The sequence below is a fragment of the Gossypium hirsutum genome, chromosome A11 (genome assembly GCF_007990345.1).
Source record: "Gossypium hirsutum isolate 1008001.06 chromosome A11, Gossypium_hirsutum_v2.1, whole genome shotgun sequence".
Classification (NCBI taxonomy): Eukaryota; Viridiplantae; Streptophyta; class Magnoliopsida; order Malvales; family Malvaceae; genus Gossypium; species Gossypium hirsutum.
In genome coordinates, this window is record NC_053434.1 from 17,677,390 (window position 1) to 17,693,644 (window position 16,255).

Sequence of the window (16,255 nt, forward strand, 5' to 3'; positions counted from 1 at the left end):
CAACGGAACCAGACCAACCCGACCCGAACGCATCAGTTATTCGGGTTTAGAATCGGTGAAGGCCTCTTCCCGTTCTTTCGACGTCGTGATTGTGGGCGCAGGAGTCATCAGGTTGACAATCGCCCGACAATTTCTAACCCGATCGGATCTATCCGTTGCGGTCGTCGATAAGGCCGTACCTTGCTCCGGCACCACTGGTGCTGGTAATGTTGAAAAGTCAAAAATGGTGGGAGGTGCAATTGGCACCGAAAGAAAAAAAATAGTTGGCAAGTTGTTTAAAGTTGAAAGGGATAATTGCAATTTTGGTCCCTAATTTTTTAGGCCATTTGCAAGTTAGTCCCTGAACTTCAACTATAAATAGGCCTAACCATTTCTCATTTCAACCATCCCAACCAATCTTTCTCTTTTAGTTTTCTCTCTTCTCCCATTTGAGAATTCTTAAGGAATTCTATTTGTTTGTAATACTTTGAAGATAGTAAAGTTATCATCTGGTGTTAGTGCCCGAGGACGTAGGTATAATTTACCGAACCTCGTTAAAACTCTTGTGTTCTTTTTTGTCCTATTTTTCTTTCAATATTTGAGGGTATAATAGTAGTATTTAATTGTGCTATTAAATTACTATAGAAGGGATATTCTGTCTAAGGAAAGACTTGGTATTTAAGAGATCCATGTGATCCACCTCTCTTTCCTGGGAATTGAACTTTGTGTGATTTTTTAGTACAATAATTTACACGCTTCCGACCTTATTGGAACAACAAGTGGTATCAAGAGCCGAAGGTTAATCGTAGTATGCTCTGTGGTTGCAGTTTGAACTGATCTTCCACATCAGAAAAGATTTCCTTAGGTATATTGAAAGATTATGGAGAAAACGGTCGGTGTAGGAGCTTCAACATCGTCCATGTGGACAAGACCGACAATTGCAAATGCAAGATTGGCCGTGGAGATCTTTGATGGCACGGGCCATTTTGGTATGTGGCAAAGTGAGGTTCTAGATGCCCTTTTTCAGCAGGGTCTAGACATTGCCATTGATGAAGAGAAACCAGATGATGTACAGGAGAAAGATTGGAAGGCGATCAATCGGTTGGCATGTGGCACAATTCGATCATGCCTTTCTCGAGAGCAGAGGTATGCTTTTTCAAAGGAGACTTCTGCAAATAAGTTGTGGGTGGCACTTGAAGAAAATTTTTTGAAGAAAAACAGTCAAAATAAGCTCCACTTGAAGAAAAGACTGTTTCACTTCACATACGTCCCAAGTACCACAATGAATGATCACATCACCAAATTTAATCAGTTAGTCACTGATTTGCTGAATATGGATGAGACATTCAAAGATGAAGATTTGGCTTTGATGCTGTTGGAGTCACTTCCTGAGGAGTTTGAGTTCCTAGAAACTACTCTACTTCATGGCAGGAGTGATATATCTCTGAGCGAAGTCTGTGCGGCCTTATACAGTTATGAACAGAGAAAGAAGGACAAACAGAAAAACTCAATCAGAGATACAGAAGCTTTAGTAGTCTGAAGTCGTTCATACACTCGGAAGAAAACTCAAAAGGGGAGATCAAAGTCAAAGTCCAGACTCGGGAAAGATGAATGTGCCTTTTGTCATGAGAAAGGCCACTGGAAGAAAAATTGTCCAAAGCTGAAGAATAAGGGAAAAGCTGCTGTAGATGCTTGTGTTGCAAAGCATGATACTAGTGACTCTGAACTATCACTGGTTGCATCATCATCGTCGTTCCATTCAGATAAGTGGATATTGGATTCGGGTTGTACCTTTCATATGTCCCCTAACCGGGAGTGGTTCTCTGATTTAGTAGAACTAAATGGAGGAGTTGTTTATATGGGCAATGACAATGCCTGTAAAACTGTTGGGATAGGTTCAATCCAATTAAAGAATCAAGATGGATCAACCAGAGTTCTGACTGATGTTCGGTACGTGCCCAGTTTGAAGAAAAATCTCATCTCATTGGGAGCCTTGGAATCCAATGGTTCAGTTGTTACTATGAGAGATGGGATTTTGAAAGTGACATCTGGCGCACTTGTGATATTGAAGGGCATCAGGAAAAATAACTTGTATTACTACCAAGGTAGTACAGTTATTGGAGCAGTCGCTACAGCTTCCGGTAACAAAGAATTGGACTCAATGCAGTTGTGGCATATGAAGTTGGGACATGCCAGCGAAAAATCCTTGCAAATTCTGGCAAAGCAAGGATTGTTGAAAGGTGCAAAGGCTTGCAAATTAAAATTTTGCGAGCATTGTGTTCTGGGAAAGCAAAGAGAGTGAAATTCGGCACTGCTATCCATAATACAAAAGGTATTTTGGAATATGTTCACTCAGATGTGTGGGGGCCTTCCAAGACACCTTCATTGGGAGGAAAACACTACTTTGTTACTTTTGTTGATGACTTTTCCAGAAGAGTTTGGATGTATACCATGAGAACTAAGGATGAAGTGCTTGGAGTTTTTCTTAAATGGAAAACTATGATCGAAAACCAGACTGGCAAGAAAATCAAGCGGCTTAGGACGGACAATGGAGGGGAATATAAAAGTGATCCGTTCTTCGATGTGTGCCAAGAGTATGGCATTGTTCGACACTTCACAGTTAGGGATACACCACAACAGAATGGAGTGGCAGAGCGTATGAATCAAACATTGCTGGAGAAAGTTCGATGTATGTTGTCCAATGCTGGGTTGGGCAAGCAATTTTGGGCTGAGGCTGTGACATACGCTGGCCATCTTATTAATCGTTTGCCATTATCTGCATTAGAAAGAAAAACTCCTATGGAGGTATGGTCTGGAAAACCGGCTACAGATTATGATTCCTTACATGTGTTTGGATCCACTGCATATTACCATGTGAAGGAGTCAAAGTTAGATCCAATGGCAAAGAAAGCTCTCTTTATGGGAATCACTTCTGGAGTGAAGGGATTTCGTCTTTGGTGCTTAAGCACAAAGAAAATGATCTGTAGCAGAGATGTTATCTTTGATGAATCTGCCACATTGAAAAAGGTAGCAGATAAAGATATTCAGACGAGCAATACTCCACAGCAGGTGGAGTGTACTCCAAAACAGGTGGAGTTTGAGCAGATGGGGATTTGCCCAGTTAATAAGTCTAATTCTCCAGCCACAATGGAGGAATTAGAGGTTGAAGAGGTTCTGACCCAAGAACCACTAAGTACACCAGAACCAGTTGCAGTTGCAAGACCACGGAGAGAAATTCGTAAACCTACTCGATTTACTGATATGGTGGCCTACGCCCTTCCCGTTGTTGATGATATTCCTATCACTTATCAAGAAGCAATGCAAAGCTTAGAAAGTGATCAATGGAAAAGCGCCATGGATGAAGAAATGCAGTCTCTCCGGAAGAACAATACTTGGGAGTTGGCGCAATTACCGAAAGGTAAAAGGGCAATCGGATGCAAGTGGGTATTCGCAAAGAAAGATGGATCTCCTAGCAAGAAGGATATTCGCTACAAGGCAAGATTGGTAGCTAAAGGCTACGCTCAGAAGGAGGGAATTGACTACAATGATGTATTTTCCCCTGTTGTGAAGCATTCCTCCATTAGAATTTTGTTGGCCTTGGTAGCACAGTTGAATTTGGAGCTAGCTCAACTTGATGTTAAGACGGCTTTCTTGCATGGTGAGTTAGAAGAGGAGATCTATATGACTCAGCCAGAAGGATACACAGATGCTGGTGGTAGAAATTGGGTTTGTAAGCTGAACAAATCGCTATATGGATTGAAGCAATCCCCGAGGCAGTGGTACAAGCGATTTGATAGCTTTATGAGAAGGTAGAAGTACACAAGAAGCAAATATGACAATTGTGTATATTTGCAGAAGCTGCATGACGGATCTTTCATTTATCTACTCTTGTATGTTGATGATATGTTAATCGCTTCGAAGAGCCAAAATGAGATAGATAAGCTGAAGGCTCAGTTGAATCAAGAGTTCGAGATGAAAGATCTAGGTGAGGCCAAGAAGATTCTCGGCATGGAGATAAGTAGAGATAGACAGAGAGGCAAGCTTTGTTTGAATCAGAAGCAATATCTGAAAAAGGTATTACAATGTTTTGGTGTAAATGAAAACACAAAACATGTAAGTACCCCACTTGCTTCTCATTTGAAACTTAGTGCTCAATTATCTCCGAAAACTGAAGAAGAAAGAGAATATATGGCAAAAGTCCCATATGCTAATGCAGTTGGGAGTTTGATGTATGCGATGGTATGTACGAGGCCTGACATTTCACAAGCTGTTGGAGTTGTGAGCAGGTATATGCATGATCCTGGAAAAGGACATTGGCAAGCTGTGAAATGGATTCTACGGTATCTTCGAAAAACCGTAGATGTTGGTTTAATTTTTGAACAGGATGAAGCACTTGGTCAGTTTGTAGTTGGATATGTTGATTCCGACTTTGCTGGTGATTTAGATAAACGTCGTTCAACTACGGGGTATCTGTTTACTCTTGCGAAAGCCCCAGTGAGTTGGAAGTCTACCTTACAGTCTACAGTAGCTGTGTCTACTACAGAGGCAGAATATATGGCAGTTACAGAAGCTGTTAAGGAGGCTATTTGGCTTAATGGATTGTTGAAAGACTTAGGAGTTGTTCAAAGTCACATAAGTTTATATTGTGACAGTCAGAGCGCTATTCATTTAGCGAAAAATCAAGTCTATCATTCAAGAACCAAGCATATCGACATAAGATATCACTTTGTGCGGGAAGTCTTTGAAAAAGGAAAAATTCTACTTCAGAAGATTCCGACAGCAGATAATCCCGCAGATATGATGACCAAGGTGGTAACAACAATCAAGTTTAATCATTGTTTGAACTTGATTAACATCCTGAGAATTTGAGTACCTTTAGGTGTATGGCGCTTGAGAGCGCATTTGGAGGCACTACAAAAGATAGCTTTATCGAATTTGGGGAGTTGAAGGAAGTATGTGAAGATGTGATTATCCTAATCAAATCTTCAAGGTGGAGATTGTTGAAAAGTCAAAAATGGTGGGAGGTGCAATTGGCACCGAAAGAAAAAAATAGTTGGCAAGTTGTTTAAAGTTGAAAGGGATAATTGCAATTTTGGTCCCTAATTTTTTAGGCCATTTGCAAGTTAGTCCCTGAACTTCAACTATAAATAGGCCTAACCATTTCTCATTTCAACCATCCCAACCAATCTTTCTCTTTTAGTTTTCTCTCTTCTCCCATTTGAGAATTCTTAAGGAATTCTATTTGTTTGTAATACTTTGAAGATAGTAAAGTTATCATCTGGTGTTAGTGCCCGAGGACGTAGGTATAATTTACCGAACCTCGTTAAAACTCTTGTGTTCTTTTTGTCCTATTTTTCTTTCAATATTTGAGGGTATAATAGTAGTATTTAATTGTGCTATTAAATTACTATAGAAGGGATATTCTGTCTAAGGAAAGACTTGGTATTTAAGAGATCCATGTGATCCACCTCTCTTTCCTGGGAATTGAACTTTGTGTGATTTTTTAGTACAATAATTTACACGCTTCCGACCCTATTGGAACAACAAGTAAACCCTCTTATCTTCTCCTCCAATCCTTTTCGTTATTATTTGCATTTCCTAAACTCTGATTGGGTGTAGGACAGGGCTACATATGGATGGTACATAAAAATCCTGCAAGTGAGACATGGGAACTTACCAAAAGAAGTCACCAACTGTGGAAGATGTTGGCTGAGACGATACGAGACCAAGGCATGGACCCACTTCAAGTATTGGGTTGGAAGAAGACAGGTACTAGTTTAATGTTTACGTAGTTAAAATGATTGCATGTCATTTTCGCAGCTTGCTATCCGGCTTCTTTTCGAATCTTTGTTAAGTATTTTAAAAGTTAAAATTTTGAGTTAACTTTTTTCGGAAGTCATGTAATATATGGTGTTTTTGAGGTGTAGGAAGCTTGTTAGTGGGCAGAACTCCTGAGGATTCAGTCATGTTAAGAAAGAGAGTGAGTCAGCTGTCTGAAGCTTGTGTGAGAGCTGAGTATTTGTCCACTGATGAATTGCATTACAAGGAACCTGCCATTTATGTCGGGACTGATGGTGGAGCTGCTTTTGCACCTGATGATTGCCAGTTGGATGCTCATCAAGCTGTTTCTTATATCGAAAAAGTATCTTTATAACCATGTTCTTAATTTTTTATGGCATTTGGCATAATTGTTGGTGTCTTAACTTCATTTGTAACTAACGCAGACTCCAATGATCTATAGGTTAACAGATCTTTTGCACCGGAAGGCAGATATGCAGAGTTCTATCATGAGCAAGTTACAGGTTTAGTAAGGTCGGTTGTCATTTTCCTGCAGTAAATTAATGATGATACAAAGAGACAAAAACATATTTGTATATCATTACTCAGGTCTGTGTAACTCTTTTAACACCTGTAGTTCAGATCTACTAGCAGTGGGGAGTTTGAAGCTGTTCAGACTTCCAATAATACCTTGTATGGTAAGGCCATTGTAGTTGCAGCTGGTTGTTGGAGTCGGTCATTGATGCATGACCTATTCAAAGGTTCACATATTCAATTGGATGCCCTTGTAATGCCTCGTAAGGTGAGAATGGCTCTTTTTTACCCCTTGTGGATGCTGTTATAGAATAATAGGATGGTAGATCTTTCTGCTATATCATGACGTTTCAAAAACACTGTAATTTTTGATAAATATTGGAAGCTAAATTAGATATATTTATTATTTATGTTCCCCATCATGCTCTGTAATAGTCTTGATTGTTCATCAGAGTGCTCTGTGATAGTTGTAAGCTTGGTAAATTATAGAAAAAGTCGCTGATGTAGTTGCTTGGGCTTTATAAATTTTGTGTTTTTTATATTTTCTGAATTAAACTTAACCTGTTTCCAACGTGCAATGCATGAGCATGCACATATATATAGACTAGAACACAGTTCTATTTCATAATATTGGATGCAAAGTGTTGCCTACTAAAATGCAGTTGAAGAGTGCCATACATATCTTGGAAGGAAAATTCCTGCAAAGTACTAGGATGATATTTATTAATTTTGGTACTGTAATTCTTTGGTGCTTCTTCCATGCTTATTTTTTTAATTCTCTTTTATCTCTACATTGCCTTTGATATGCGCCTCAGGGTCACCTTCTTGTCTTTGAGAACTTTAATCCCCTTCAACTGAATCACGGTTCGATGGAGGTTGGTTATGTTGATTATCAAAATGCAACTTTTCCTTTAGGGCTCGATGATCAGAGCCAAACCCTTTCTGTTTCAATGACAGCCACAACCGACACGATGGGTAATCTTGTTCTAGGTAAATTTTAACACTATTACTTGCTATTATCAATGCTTGGCTTTTAAATATACATTTACATATGGTAAAATGATAATTTTGGTGTTCCTGTGGTTTTGTTATTCTGATTCTCTTTAGCACTCAAGGAAGTGTAAGAGTGCATGGAACTCCAAAATGTTGTTTGTTTTCCCTGCTCTTAACAATGTCCTTCAGTTCTAACTTCTAGATCTTATGGTTACATAATCTGATAGATGATTACCCAGTAGCCTTTATTTCTGCAAAACAAAATGCATAAACATGCTTAATTATGTCTCTCTTTCGTTCCAGTTGTTCACTTGTTCTTTGTATACATGTCCTTTGGATCATGTTAATTTGTTGTTTTACGTACTTATTTTGTTGTAAATTTAATCCGTCCTAGGAAGCAGCCGTCAGTTTGCTGGGTTCAGCACCGAGGTAGATGACTCTATCGTCCTTCACATATGGAAACGGGCTGGAGAGTTCTTTCCCAAATTAAAAGAGCCGTCTCTTACAGATTTCATCAAGAACCGAAAAGTGAGAGTAGGACTACGCCCTTACAGTAAGTCCACATGCACTTCATCTACTGTATATTTTCATATCTTTAGGATAAACTGCTATTTTGAAATTTAGATATGCAGAACAGTTGAATCAACATAAAATTCCTGAAACAATGTCTTTATTTATATGTCAGTGCCTGACGGGAAGCCAGTCATAGGAAATGTTCCTGGTTTGTTGAACTTGTTTCTTGCAACTGGACATGAAGGAGGAGGTCTCTCTATGGTAACTTTTCTGTCTTCTGTTCCATATTGTGGGAACTTTTATATTGTTCCATTTCGGAATAAACAATATGGGTCTTTCCTCGTTTGTTTGCAATCTGGTGATCAGTCGACCATATCTTTTACAAGGTTTTGTTCTTCAATAACTCCATATCTTGTAAGTTGAAGACATTTATTCATCAAGTTTGTTTAATTTTCAGGCTTTGGGAACTGCAGAGATGGTTGTTGATATGGTATTGGGCAATACCACTTATGTTGATAGTTCACCATTTGCTGCTCAAGGTCGATGTTGTTAGTTCAAAGTCTCTATGAAACAGTAAGGAGAAATATTATAGAGGACAGGTCTAGTTTTGGACCAAATCATAAGCTGCTGGTTGGACTTTGAACTTTCATTTTCTGGTCTCAAATGTAATCTCTACTTTCAGAAGTAGCGATTAGAAAATAAATTAAGCTTGTGAACTCTATGGTTTCTAGGGAAATAAAAGGTTTATGAAATTCGAGCTTACTTTAATTGATTTGTGATATTCAGAAATTTGAAATCTTTATTTTCGATTAAAAAAATAATTTAGATTTTCTCAGAAAAGTCACTTGAAAGGTGAGTGTGGAGTTTACTGCCCATAATTATAAATATTGGAATTGATGTTAAGATTAGTGGTAGAACTAAGATATTATAAGTATGAAAATTAATAATAATTAGTAGAGTCGGATTATTAGTATTATATATGGATATTTAAATGTATTTATTTGAATCATGGATTTCAAATTTTGTTCTTATTTTTATAAATATATATTTGATATTTAGTAATTGTATGTATATACATTTTTATTAAAAATTTAAATATAAACAATTTAACTTAATATTTATATTATAATATAAATTATATAAAAAACTTTTAACATAATTTTTTTAGGGTAACGAAGAATTAACATATGATGATTTTTTTTAGTATGATCATAAATATTTTTGTCCGTTCCGCCTTTAAGACTAGTTCTATTCGGGTAAGTAGTATTTAGGTAAAGTACTCTTAATAATATTAACTTTTAAGATTCGTAACATATTATAATTTTAAAAACGAATCATTTCAAACTAAAACATCGAGCATTAGAATTTTAATTTTATTCATATTTTAAATATAAATTTCATTTTTAAACTAATAAATTTTTTTCTCAAAAATTAAGCTTCATATTTTTGTTTACAGCTAATCAATATCGGATCTAACTTTCGAATATTAGCAATAAAACCATTTTTGTATATTAATTTTCTTTTATTTTGGCAGGGAAGGAAAACGTAATGTTAGGTTGGCACCGCAGGCTTGCGAACCGTAGGGAACCCACTTTGCAAAAGTCAAGCTCCGAATAACCGAACCAAATCGCTGAAAAGAAATACAACACTGAACGGCCCACCGAACTGAACCTCCTCTCCAATCTTTCTCTAACTCTTCCCCCCCCCCCCCCAAAAAAAAAACAAAAAATAAAAAAAATATGGCGATTTCGACGCTCCAAAAACTCACCTCCCAAATCCACCGTCTCCCATCTCTCTCCTCCCAAATCCTCACCCGATCCTCCGCCACCTTAACCTCCTCCCCCTCCTCTTCCAAAAAAGTTGCTGATCGGCTCGTCAAGCTCTTCGCCATCGACCCTGAAGGCCAGAAGCGTGAGGTTGTCGGCCTAGCTGGCCAGACCTTACTTCGTGCCTTGACTAACAGCGGCCTGATCGACCCCGACTCTCACCGCCTCGAGGAGATCGACGCTTGCTCCGCCGAATGCGAGGTCAACATTGCACAGGAGTGGCTCGAGAAGCTTCCGCCACGTACCTATGATGAGGAGTATGTGTTGGTGAGGAATTCGAGGGGTCGCATCTTGAACAAGCATTCCAGGCTTGGATGTCAGGTCGTGCTTACGCCTCATCTCCAAGGTATGGTCGTCGCCGTCCCCGAGGCTAAGCCGTGGGATATTCCATAAATATTTGTAGGGGAAAAAGAGATGAATGTGGGAACATTTAGTGCATTTCTGTTGTTTTCCTGGAAGTAATAATAATTTTGTTACTTTGAATGAAACGAATTTTATTTATGATTTTTATGCATTGCTGCACCATGTGATTTGGGTGCTTGGAATTTAAATTCAAGATATTCTACAGTTTTTTAATGCTATTTTGCGATTTCTTCATTGTCATGCTTTATTAAATTTCTAGAAAGTTATATTGCCTCTTTGGAGAGAAATTACAGGGAACTGTGATTGAATTGACTGAGATTTTCTTTTTCAAGTATTGAATATTATGTCAGTTGATTGATTTTCTAGAGCTGTAGCAAAGAAAGAAAATCAGATGTTTCTCTGGAAGGTTTCTGATTTGTTAATGTGAGGTATCAAAATTGTTTATTGGAGGTAAATTTGATCTTTTCTTTTTCCTTCATCACTCCTGTAGGGCTGTATGCTTAAGTGGTGATATTTAATTCCCTAGCAAACCTAGTTTATGTATAACTGATTGTAGGTAACGTTATTCTACAGATTCTAATGATTTATGAGCAAAGGGAGTGTTTTTGTGTTGTGACTTAACAGACCAGATCAGTACAGCATCAGACTTTTTTAGCTATAGTACAAAGATCACACGACTATAATTGCATTTTCGTTCAACTTGGTTGAGTATCGGATTGCTTAGGAACATAGGGATGAGTGGATGACATACTCTGCAGAACAGTGTACTTGATATTCAATTTCAATTAAGCCGTCCATTATTAGTTTAAGCCACATAAGTACAGGAAAGAGCTGAGTTATATTCCAATGGGTTTAAAATAATATAACTTGCAAACAAAAGAAGATCCTACATAAGTTGATTTTCTTGAGAACTCCAAGTTAAAGGTCCCCGATTTCAATACACTTTAATTCCAGTTCAGGCTTTATACTTGTACTCCTAATATGAATTTCTATTCCCAGTAAAAGGGGGTTATCTTTTATGAGTTACAATAGGTTAAATTTCTGTAGTTCATTTAGTGGAAGTCTTTCTTTCCCCCCCTAAAATGTTATAATAACTTTGTCCCCAAATCAGACTTGGGATTTTGTGTATACCTTTCTTCTGAACTAGACCTAACAATGCCTTTCATTTTGTGATGTTAAAGTTATAATCTTCAATGTTGTCTCAATTTTAGTGTGTTAGCTTTGACTACTGGGTATGGTTTAATCTTATACATACTGGTTTGGAATTAGGATATCTCTTATTCAATAACTGGCTTGATGCATTGTATAGGCAGTAAAGAGTTTGAAATGATGGAGGATATACTTCAGATGCTCAACATACTTCGGTTTTAGAAAGCTTAGTTTACAATATTGAAATTGCTGAAATCCACTCACTGTACACAAGAGAACCTCATCTTGTCATCTCTTATATTCAGTAATTATATTAGTCATTTAGCGGGCATTTGGTTCACAGAATCTCATGTTCTTGGGTTGCGGAATGACATTTTCTGTTTTCGAGCCAGTAAATCTTTCCTTCTCAATAGTGCCAAGATTCCGAAATATAGAGGGTAACCTCAATACATCTTTCTTAGGTAATGTAATGACATCTCATGAGAAAATTTGGTGCTACTTTGGTTTTAGTAGTGTCATTTTTTGCTGTTTCGTGATGTAAAGCAGTGGAGCATAAGAATTGGCTGAATTGAACCTTGAGTTGTTGACCTTGTTTTCACCCAATTATAATAGTGTGGTATGTTGATGTGCCCACTGGATGCGATGAATCTTGATATTGTTACAACTACGGGCGTATTTCTTGAGAGCAGGCAGTGTGGATTCTTGCGTTTAAAGTTGACTTAGTTAATAGCTTGAATGACAATTTAGTCTAACTCAAATTAATTATGAATACGAGTGTTTATAAATATTTAGATTCATTTGGTTTTTAATTTTTTAAGAAATTAAAACTAAAATTTTGTTTTTAATATTAGTACCTATTTTGTTAATATATAAGAAATACAATTTTAAAATTCTTTATATTTAAACATTATTAAGTAAAGCATTTTTTGCCTTTATATAATTTGAACTCTTGTTAATTCATTTAAAATTTAAAACCTGTGTTTTTAACTCTCTTTCTTCATTTTACAAAGGCTTTTAGGTGTTTTGATAAATTTAAAACTTAATTAGTAAATTTAAGCTATAAAATTCGTTTGAGATATTTATTAAAATTAAGTATACCTTCGATAAATAAAAATTTAAAGGTAAAATATTTAAAGGATCATGTTAAAAAAATTTTAAATTTTAAAAATTTAAAAACTTCTACTTAAGTGATAAGTAACTCTTTATTTTCTCACAAATTTTCATTGAAAAAATCTTATCATTGTTTTTTATCATGGATTATTAAACATTCTTAAAAAATTAAATCATTAAAAATATTAGGTTTCGTTTGGTTTAGGAAACAAAAGTCTTTTTTGTCTTATTTTTTTGAAAATTGGAAAACATTGAGAAAAAATATTTGGTTGAAAGTTTTTAAAATATATTTACAAATGAAAATGAAAATATGTAAATTAAGAAATAATAAAATAATTATTTTCATTATTTTCACTAACAAAAACTTTATAAAAGTGAAAATATTGAAAATAAAAGGTTTTTATTTTTTATTTTCTTCGTGTCAATTCTGTTTTTTTTTTGGTAAAATAAGGGTTTTAATTTTAAATAAATTAAATCTGGTTTTAACTTATATAGACACAAAAATATTTTTTAAAACTTTTGAAAATAGAAAATAAAAATTATCATCTGAAAACAAAAATAAAAATGAAAATAAAATATATTTTAAAAACCAAAGGAACTTACTTTTATTCAATGGATTATCAAATTAGTGAAAACTAACTTTTAGAGTTTCTAATTTTTTTTTTCAATTAACCATATTATTTTAAAGGATTTTCATTATTAAAAAAATCCAAAACAAAAGTAATTTGATTCGAAATCATATTTGATTTAAGTTTCTAGCTTGTACCTTGTACTGACTGTTTAGAGTTCTTCTTTAAAGAAAAAATATTAGATTAATTTATTAAATTTTTTATGATGGAAAATATTTCAATTTTGAGTAACTATACACCATCACTTAAATCATATTACAAATATACTGGGCCTTTGGGGCGCAAGCCTGATTAGCTACAAAACCCTAACTTCTTTTTTCTATATAAATAGTATCCCATTCTCACCTCTTCTTCTCCGCAGCTTGTGTTATGTTAATAGCAGAATCATTTTCTTTTTCCTTGGATTTTCGTATGTTTCTAATTTTCTTCATGCTTTTTGTGAGTAAAAATTTGCATGATTTTAAAGCAAGTCAGCTTCTTGGTTGGGTTGCAGATAGAATCGACTCAGTCAATCAAATAATGGAAAAATACTTGCGATATGTAAACTCAGCCAGTATCACTCACCTGAATCTCATCTTCTTCTTTTTTTTCTGGTTTTTCAGGCCCTTTTCTTACTGGCATATTCATTTTCTTTTCCTTTTTTTTTTAAAAAAAATTCTTAAAAGAAAAGTGGAAATCTTTGTAAACGCACTCTGCGAAAGGTGAATTTGTTTTGAGGCAATTTCTTCGTTTGCTATATATCATTCATCTATATGAAATCTGGTGTCTATGTTTATATATGAGTGAAGAAGGAGAAGATGGCCATGATGATTATAGAAATTTAAATCTCGTTAATCTGATTCTATATATGAGGATGAAACTTTCCATCCATTCTTAAACATTTTCTGAGCCTCTTCTCTCTCTTTGCAAAAACAAATTTTTTTGTCAGATCAGCAACAAAAAAAATTGTAAAGCAAAATTAAAGAGAACTTAAGTAAGCAAAATGTTTTGGGAACTACCACAAAAGTATTTCAATATTATTATTTGACGTCAAAGGTTAAATATCTTCTTGACTTTGAAAAATTATGTCAACTTAAGAGCTTGGTAAATACATCAATTTGATCCACTCTATTTCAGTTGTTTTTTCATTGTTGAGATTTAGTAGAAAGTAAAATTTTATATCAATATGCTTGCCTCAGTCTTTCATGGTTGCAGAAAATTGTACCAACAATGAATTCAATTTTTGTGCTTTATAATGTAACAATTGATTGCTTCTTAGAAAATGAAATGCACTGTGTCAAGCATAAAAGCATAGCTTGAAGTTTTCATTTTGTTTATCTTAATCTCTTGTATAATTATTGTCGGTGAAGCCAATCATGTTTGACATTTCACCTTTCTTGTAGAAAATCTCAAAATTCTTTGTATTTTTGTAAGTAACGAAGGATTTTCTTGATAACTAATAAATGCTTTTTGGTTGGGCTTTTCATCTACTTGCTAATAAGACTCATAAAATACATAATGTCCGTTCTTGCAGTAGTTATATACATTAAACTGCCTACAATTTGCTTGTAAATTGTGCTACCTACTTTGTTAAAGTGTTGGTTGATTTGAAATTTATCACCTTGAATTTATTCAAAAAAAATTTCACATATTTTTTTTAGGAGAAATTTCATCATAATATTGCATTTAGGTCAAGAAAATAGTGCATCTTTCCGAGATCAAACATCTGAAACTAATTCATCATAGATCTTTTGATATCATCAAACATTACACAATCATTCCTAGTAAAAATAAGATGGGTAACATTTAATCACATAATTAACATCTTTCCATTATCTTCAATTTTAACAAAAAGTGTGTTCATACGGACATTTTTGAAACCCCATTTTCAAAAAATAACCTTTAATGTGACCATACTAATAACGTGGAGCTTGTTTTAGTCCAGGAAGAGCTTTCTTTAATAGATAAATTTTATGCTCATTTCTAACCTTAATATAATCAGGGGTTGTTCAACAAATACCATTTCTTCTAAATATCTTGTTGTTCCAATGGGGTCGGAAGCGTGTAAATTATTGTACTAAAAAATCACACAAAGTTCAATTCCCAGGGAAGAGAGGTGGATCACATGGATCTCTTAAATACCAATTTTTCCTTAGACAGAATATCCCTTCTATAGTAATTTAATAGCACAATTAAATACTACTATTATACCCTCAAATATTGAAAGAAAAATAGGACAAGAAAGAACACAAGAGATTTAACGAGGTTCGGTAAATTATACCTACGTCCTCGGGCACTAACACCAGATGATAACTTTACTATCTCTAAATTATTACAAACAAATAGAATTCCTTAAGAATTCTCAAATGGGGGAAGAGAGAAAACTAAGAGAGAAAGATTGGTTGGGATGAATTGAAATGAGAAATGAGAAGGCCTATTTATAGTTGAGGTTTAAGGACCAAACAATAAATAGCCCATTATCTCAAGGACCAAAAAAAATTATCCCATGCCACTTTTTCAAAGTCAACTTTAGGGTGCTAAACTTGCACCACTTTGTATTGTTTGCCATTAATGTTGTCTCCCATTAATGTTAACAATCTCCACCTTGAAGATTTGATTAGGATAATCACATTTTCACACACTTCCTTCAACTCCCCAAATTCGATAAAGCTATCTTTTGTAGTGCCTACAAATGCACTCTCGAGCGCCATACACCTGAAGGTGCTCAAATTCTCAGGATGTTAATCAAGTTCAAACAATGATTAAACTTGATTGTTGTTACCACCTTGGTTATCATATCTGCGGGATTATCTGCTGTTGGAATCTTCTGAAGTAGAATTTTTCCTTTTTCAAAGACTTCCCGCACAAAGTGATATCTTACGTCGATATGTTTGGTTCTTGAATGATAGACTTGATTTTTCGCTAAATGAATAGCGCTCTGACTGTCACAATATAAACTTATGTGACTTTGAACAACTCCTAAGTCTTTCAATAATCCATTAAGCCAAATAGCCTCCTTAACAGCTTCTGTAACTGCCATATATTCTGCCTCTGTAGTAGACACAGCTACTGTAGACTGTAAGGTAGACTTCCAACTCACTGGGGCTTTCGCAAGAGTAAGCAGATACCCCGTAGTTGAACGACGTTTATCTAAATCACCAGCAAAGTCGGAATCAAGATGTCCAACTACAAACTGACCAAGTGCTTCATCCTGTTCAAAAATTAAACCAACATCTACGGTTTTTCGAAGATACCGTAGAATCCATTTCACAGCTTGCCAATGTCCTTTTCCAGGATCATGCATATACCTGCCCACAACTCCAACAACTTGTGAAATGTCAGGCCTCGTACACACCATCGCATACATCAAACTCCCAACTGCATTAGCATATGGGACTTTTG

The 16,255-nt window shown here is 35.3% G+C and overlaps 2 protein-coding genes and 1 non-coding gene across 3 annotated transcripts; all 3 read left to right on the forward strand.

The window, feature by feature from the left end:
- The first annotated feature begins 5,593 nt into the window (after positions 1–5,593).
- LOC107923218 (D-amino acid dehydrogenase) lies at positions 5,594–8,403 on the forward strand. The gene is made up of 8 exons (XM_016853434.2): positions 5,594–5,748; positions 5,907–6,121; positions 6,221–6,291; positions 6,400–6,559; positions 7,107–7,281; positions 7,679–7,837; positions 7,970–8,058; positions 8,255–8,403. The coding sequence occupies exons 1-8, from the start codon at positions 5,616–5,618 to the stop codon at positions 8,348–8,350; spliced, it is 1,098 nt and encodes a 365-aa protein (XP_016708923.2). The 5' UTR covers positions 5,594–5,615; the 3' UTR covers positions 8,351–8,403.
- An 81-nt stretch (positions 8,404–8,484) lies between these two features.
- Positions 8,485–10,220, forward strand: LOC121209786 (ferredoxin-2, mitochondrial). Its single transcript, XM_041081250.1, has 2 exons — positions 8,485–8,539; positions 9,332–10,220. The coding sequence occupies exon 2, from the start codon at positions 9,537–9,539 to the stop codon at positions 10,014–10,016; it is 480 nt and encodes a 159-aa protein (XP_040937184.1). The 5' UTR covers positions 8,485–8,539; positions 9,332–9,536; the 3' UTR covers positions 10,017–10,220.
- A 3,453-nt stretch (positions 10,221–13,673) lies between these two features.
- On the forward strand, positions 13,674–13,764 carry LOC121210268 (small nucleolar RNA U30). The gene has a single exon (XR_005905388.1). It is a non-coding gene; the product is annotated as a small nucleolar RNA U30 (small nucleolar RNA).
- Positions 13,765–16,255: the final 2,491 nt, after the last annotated feature.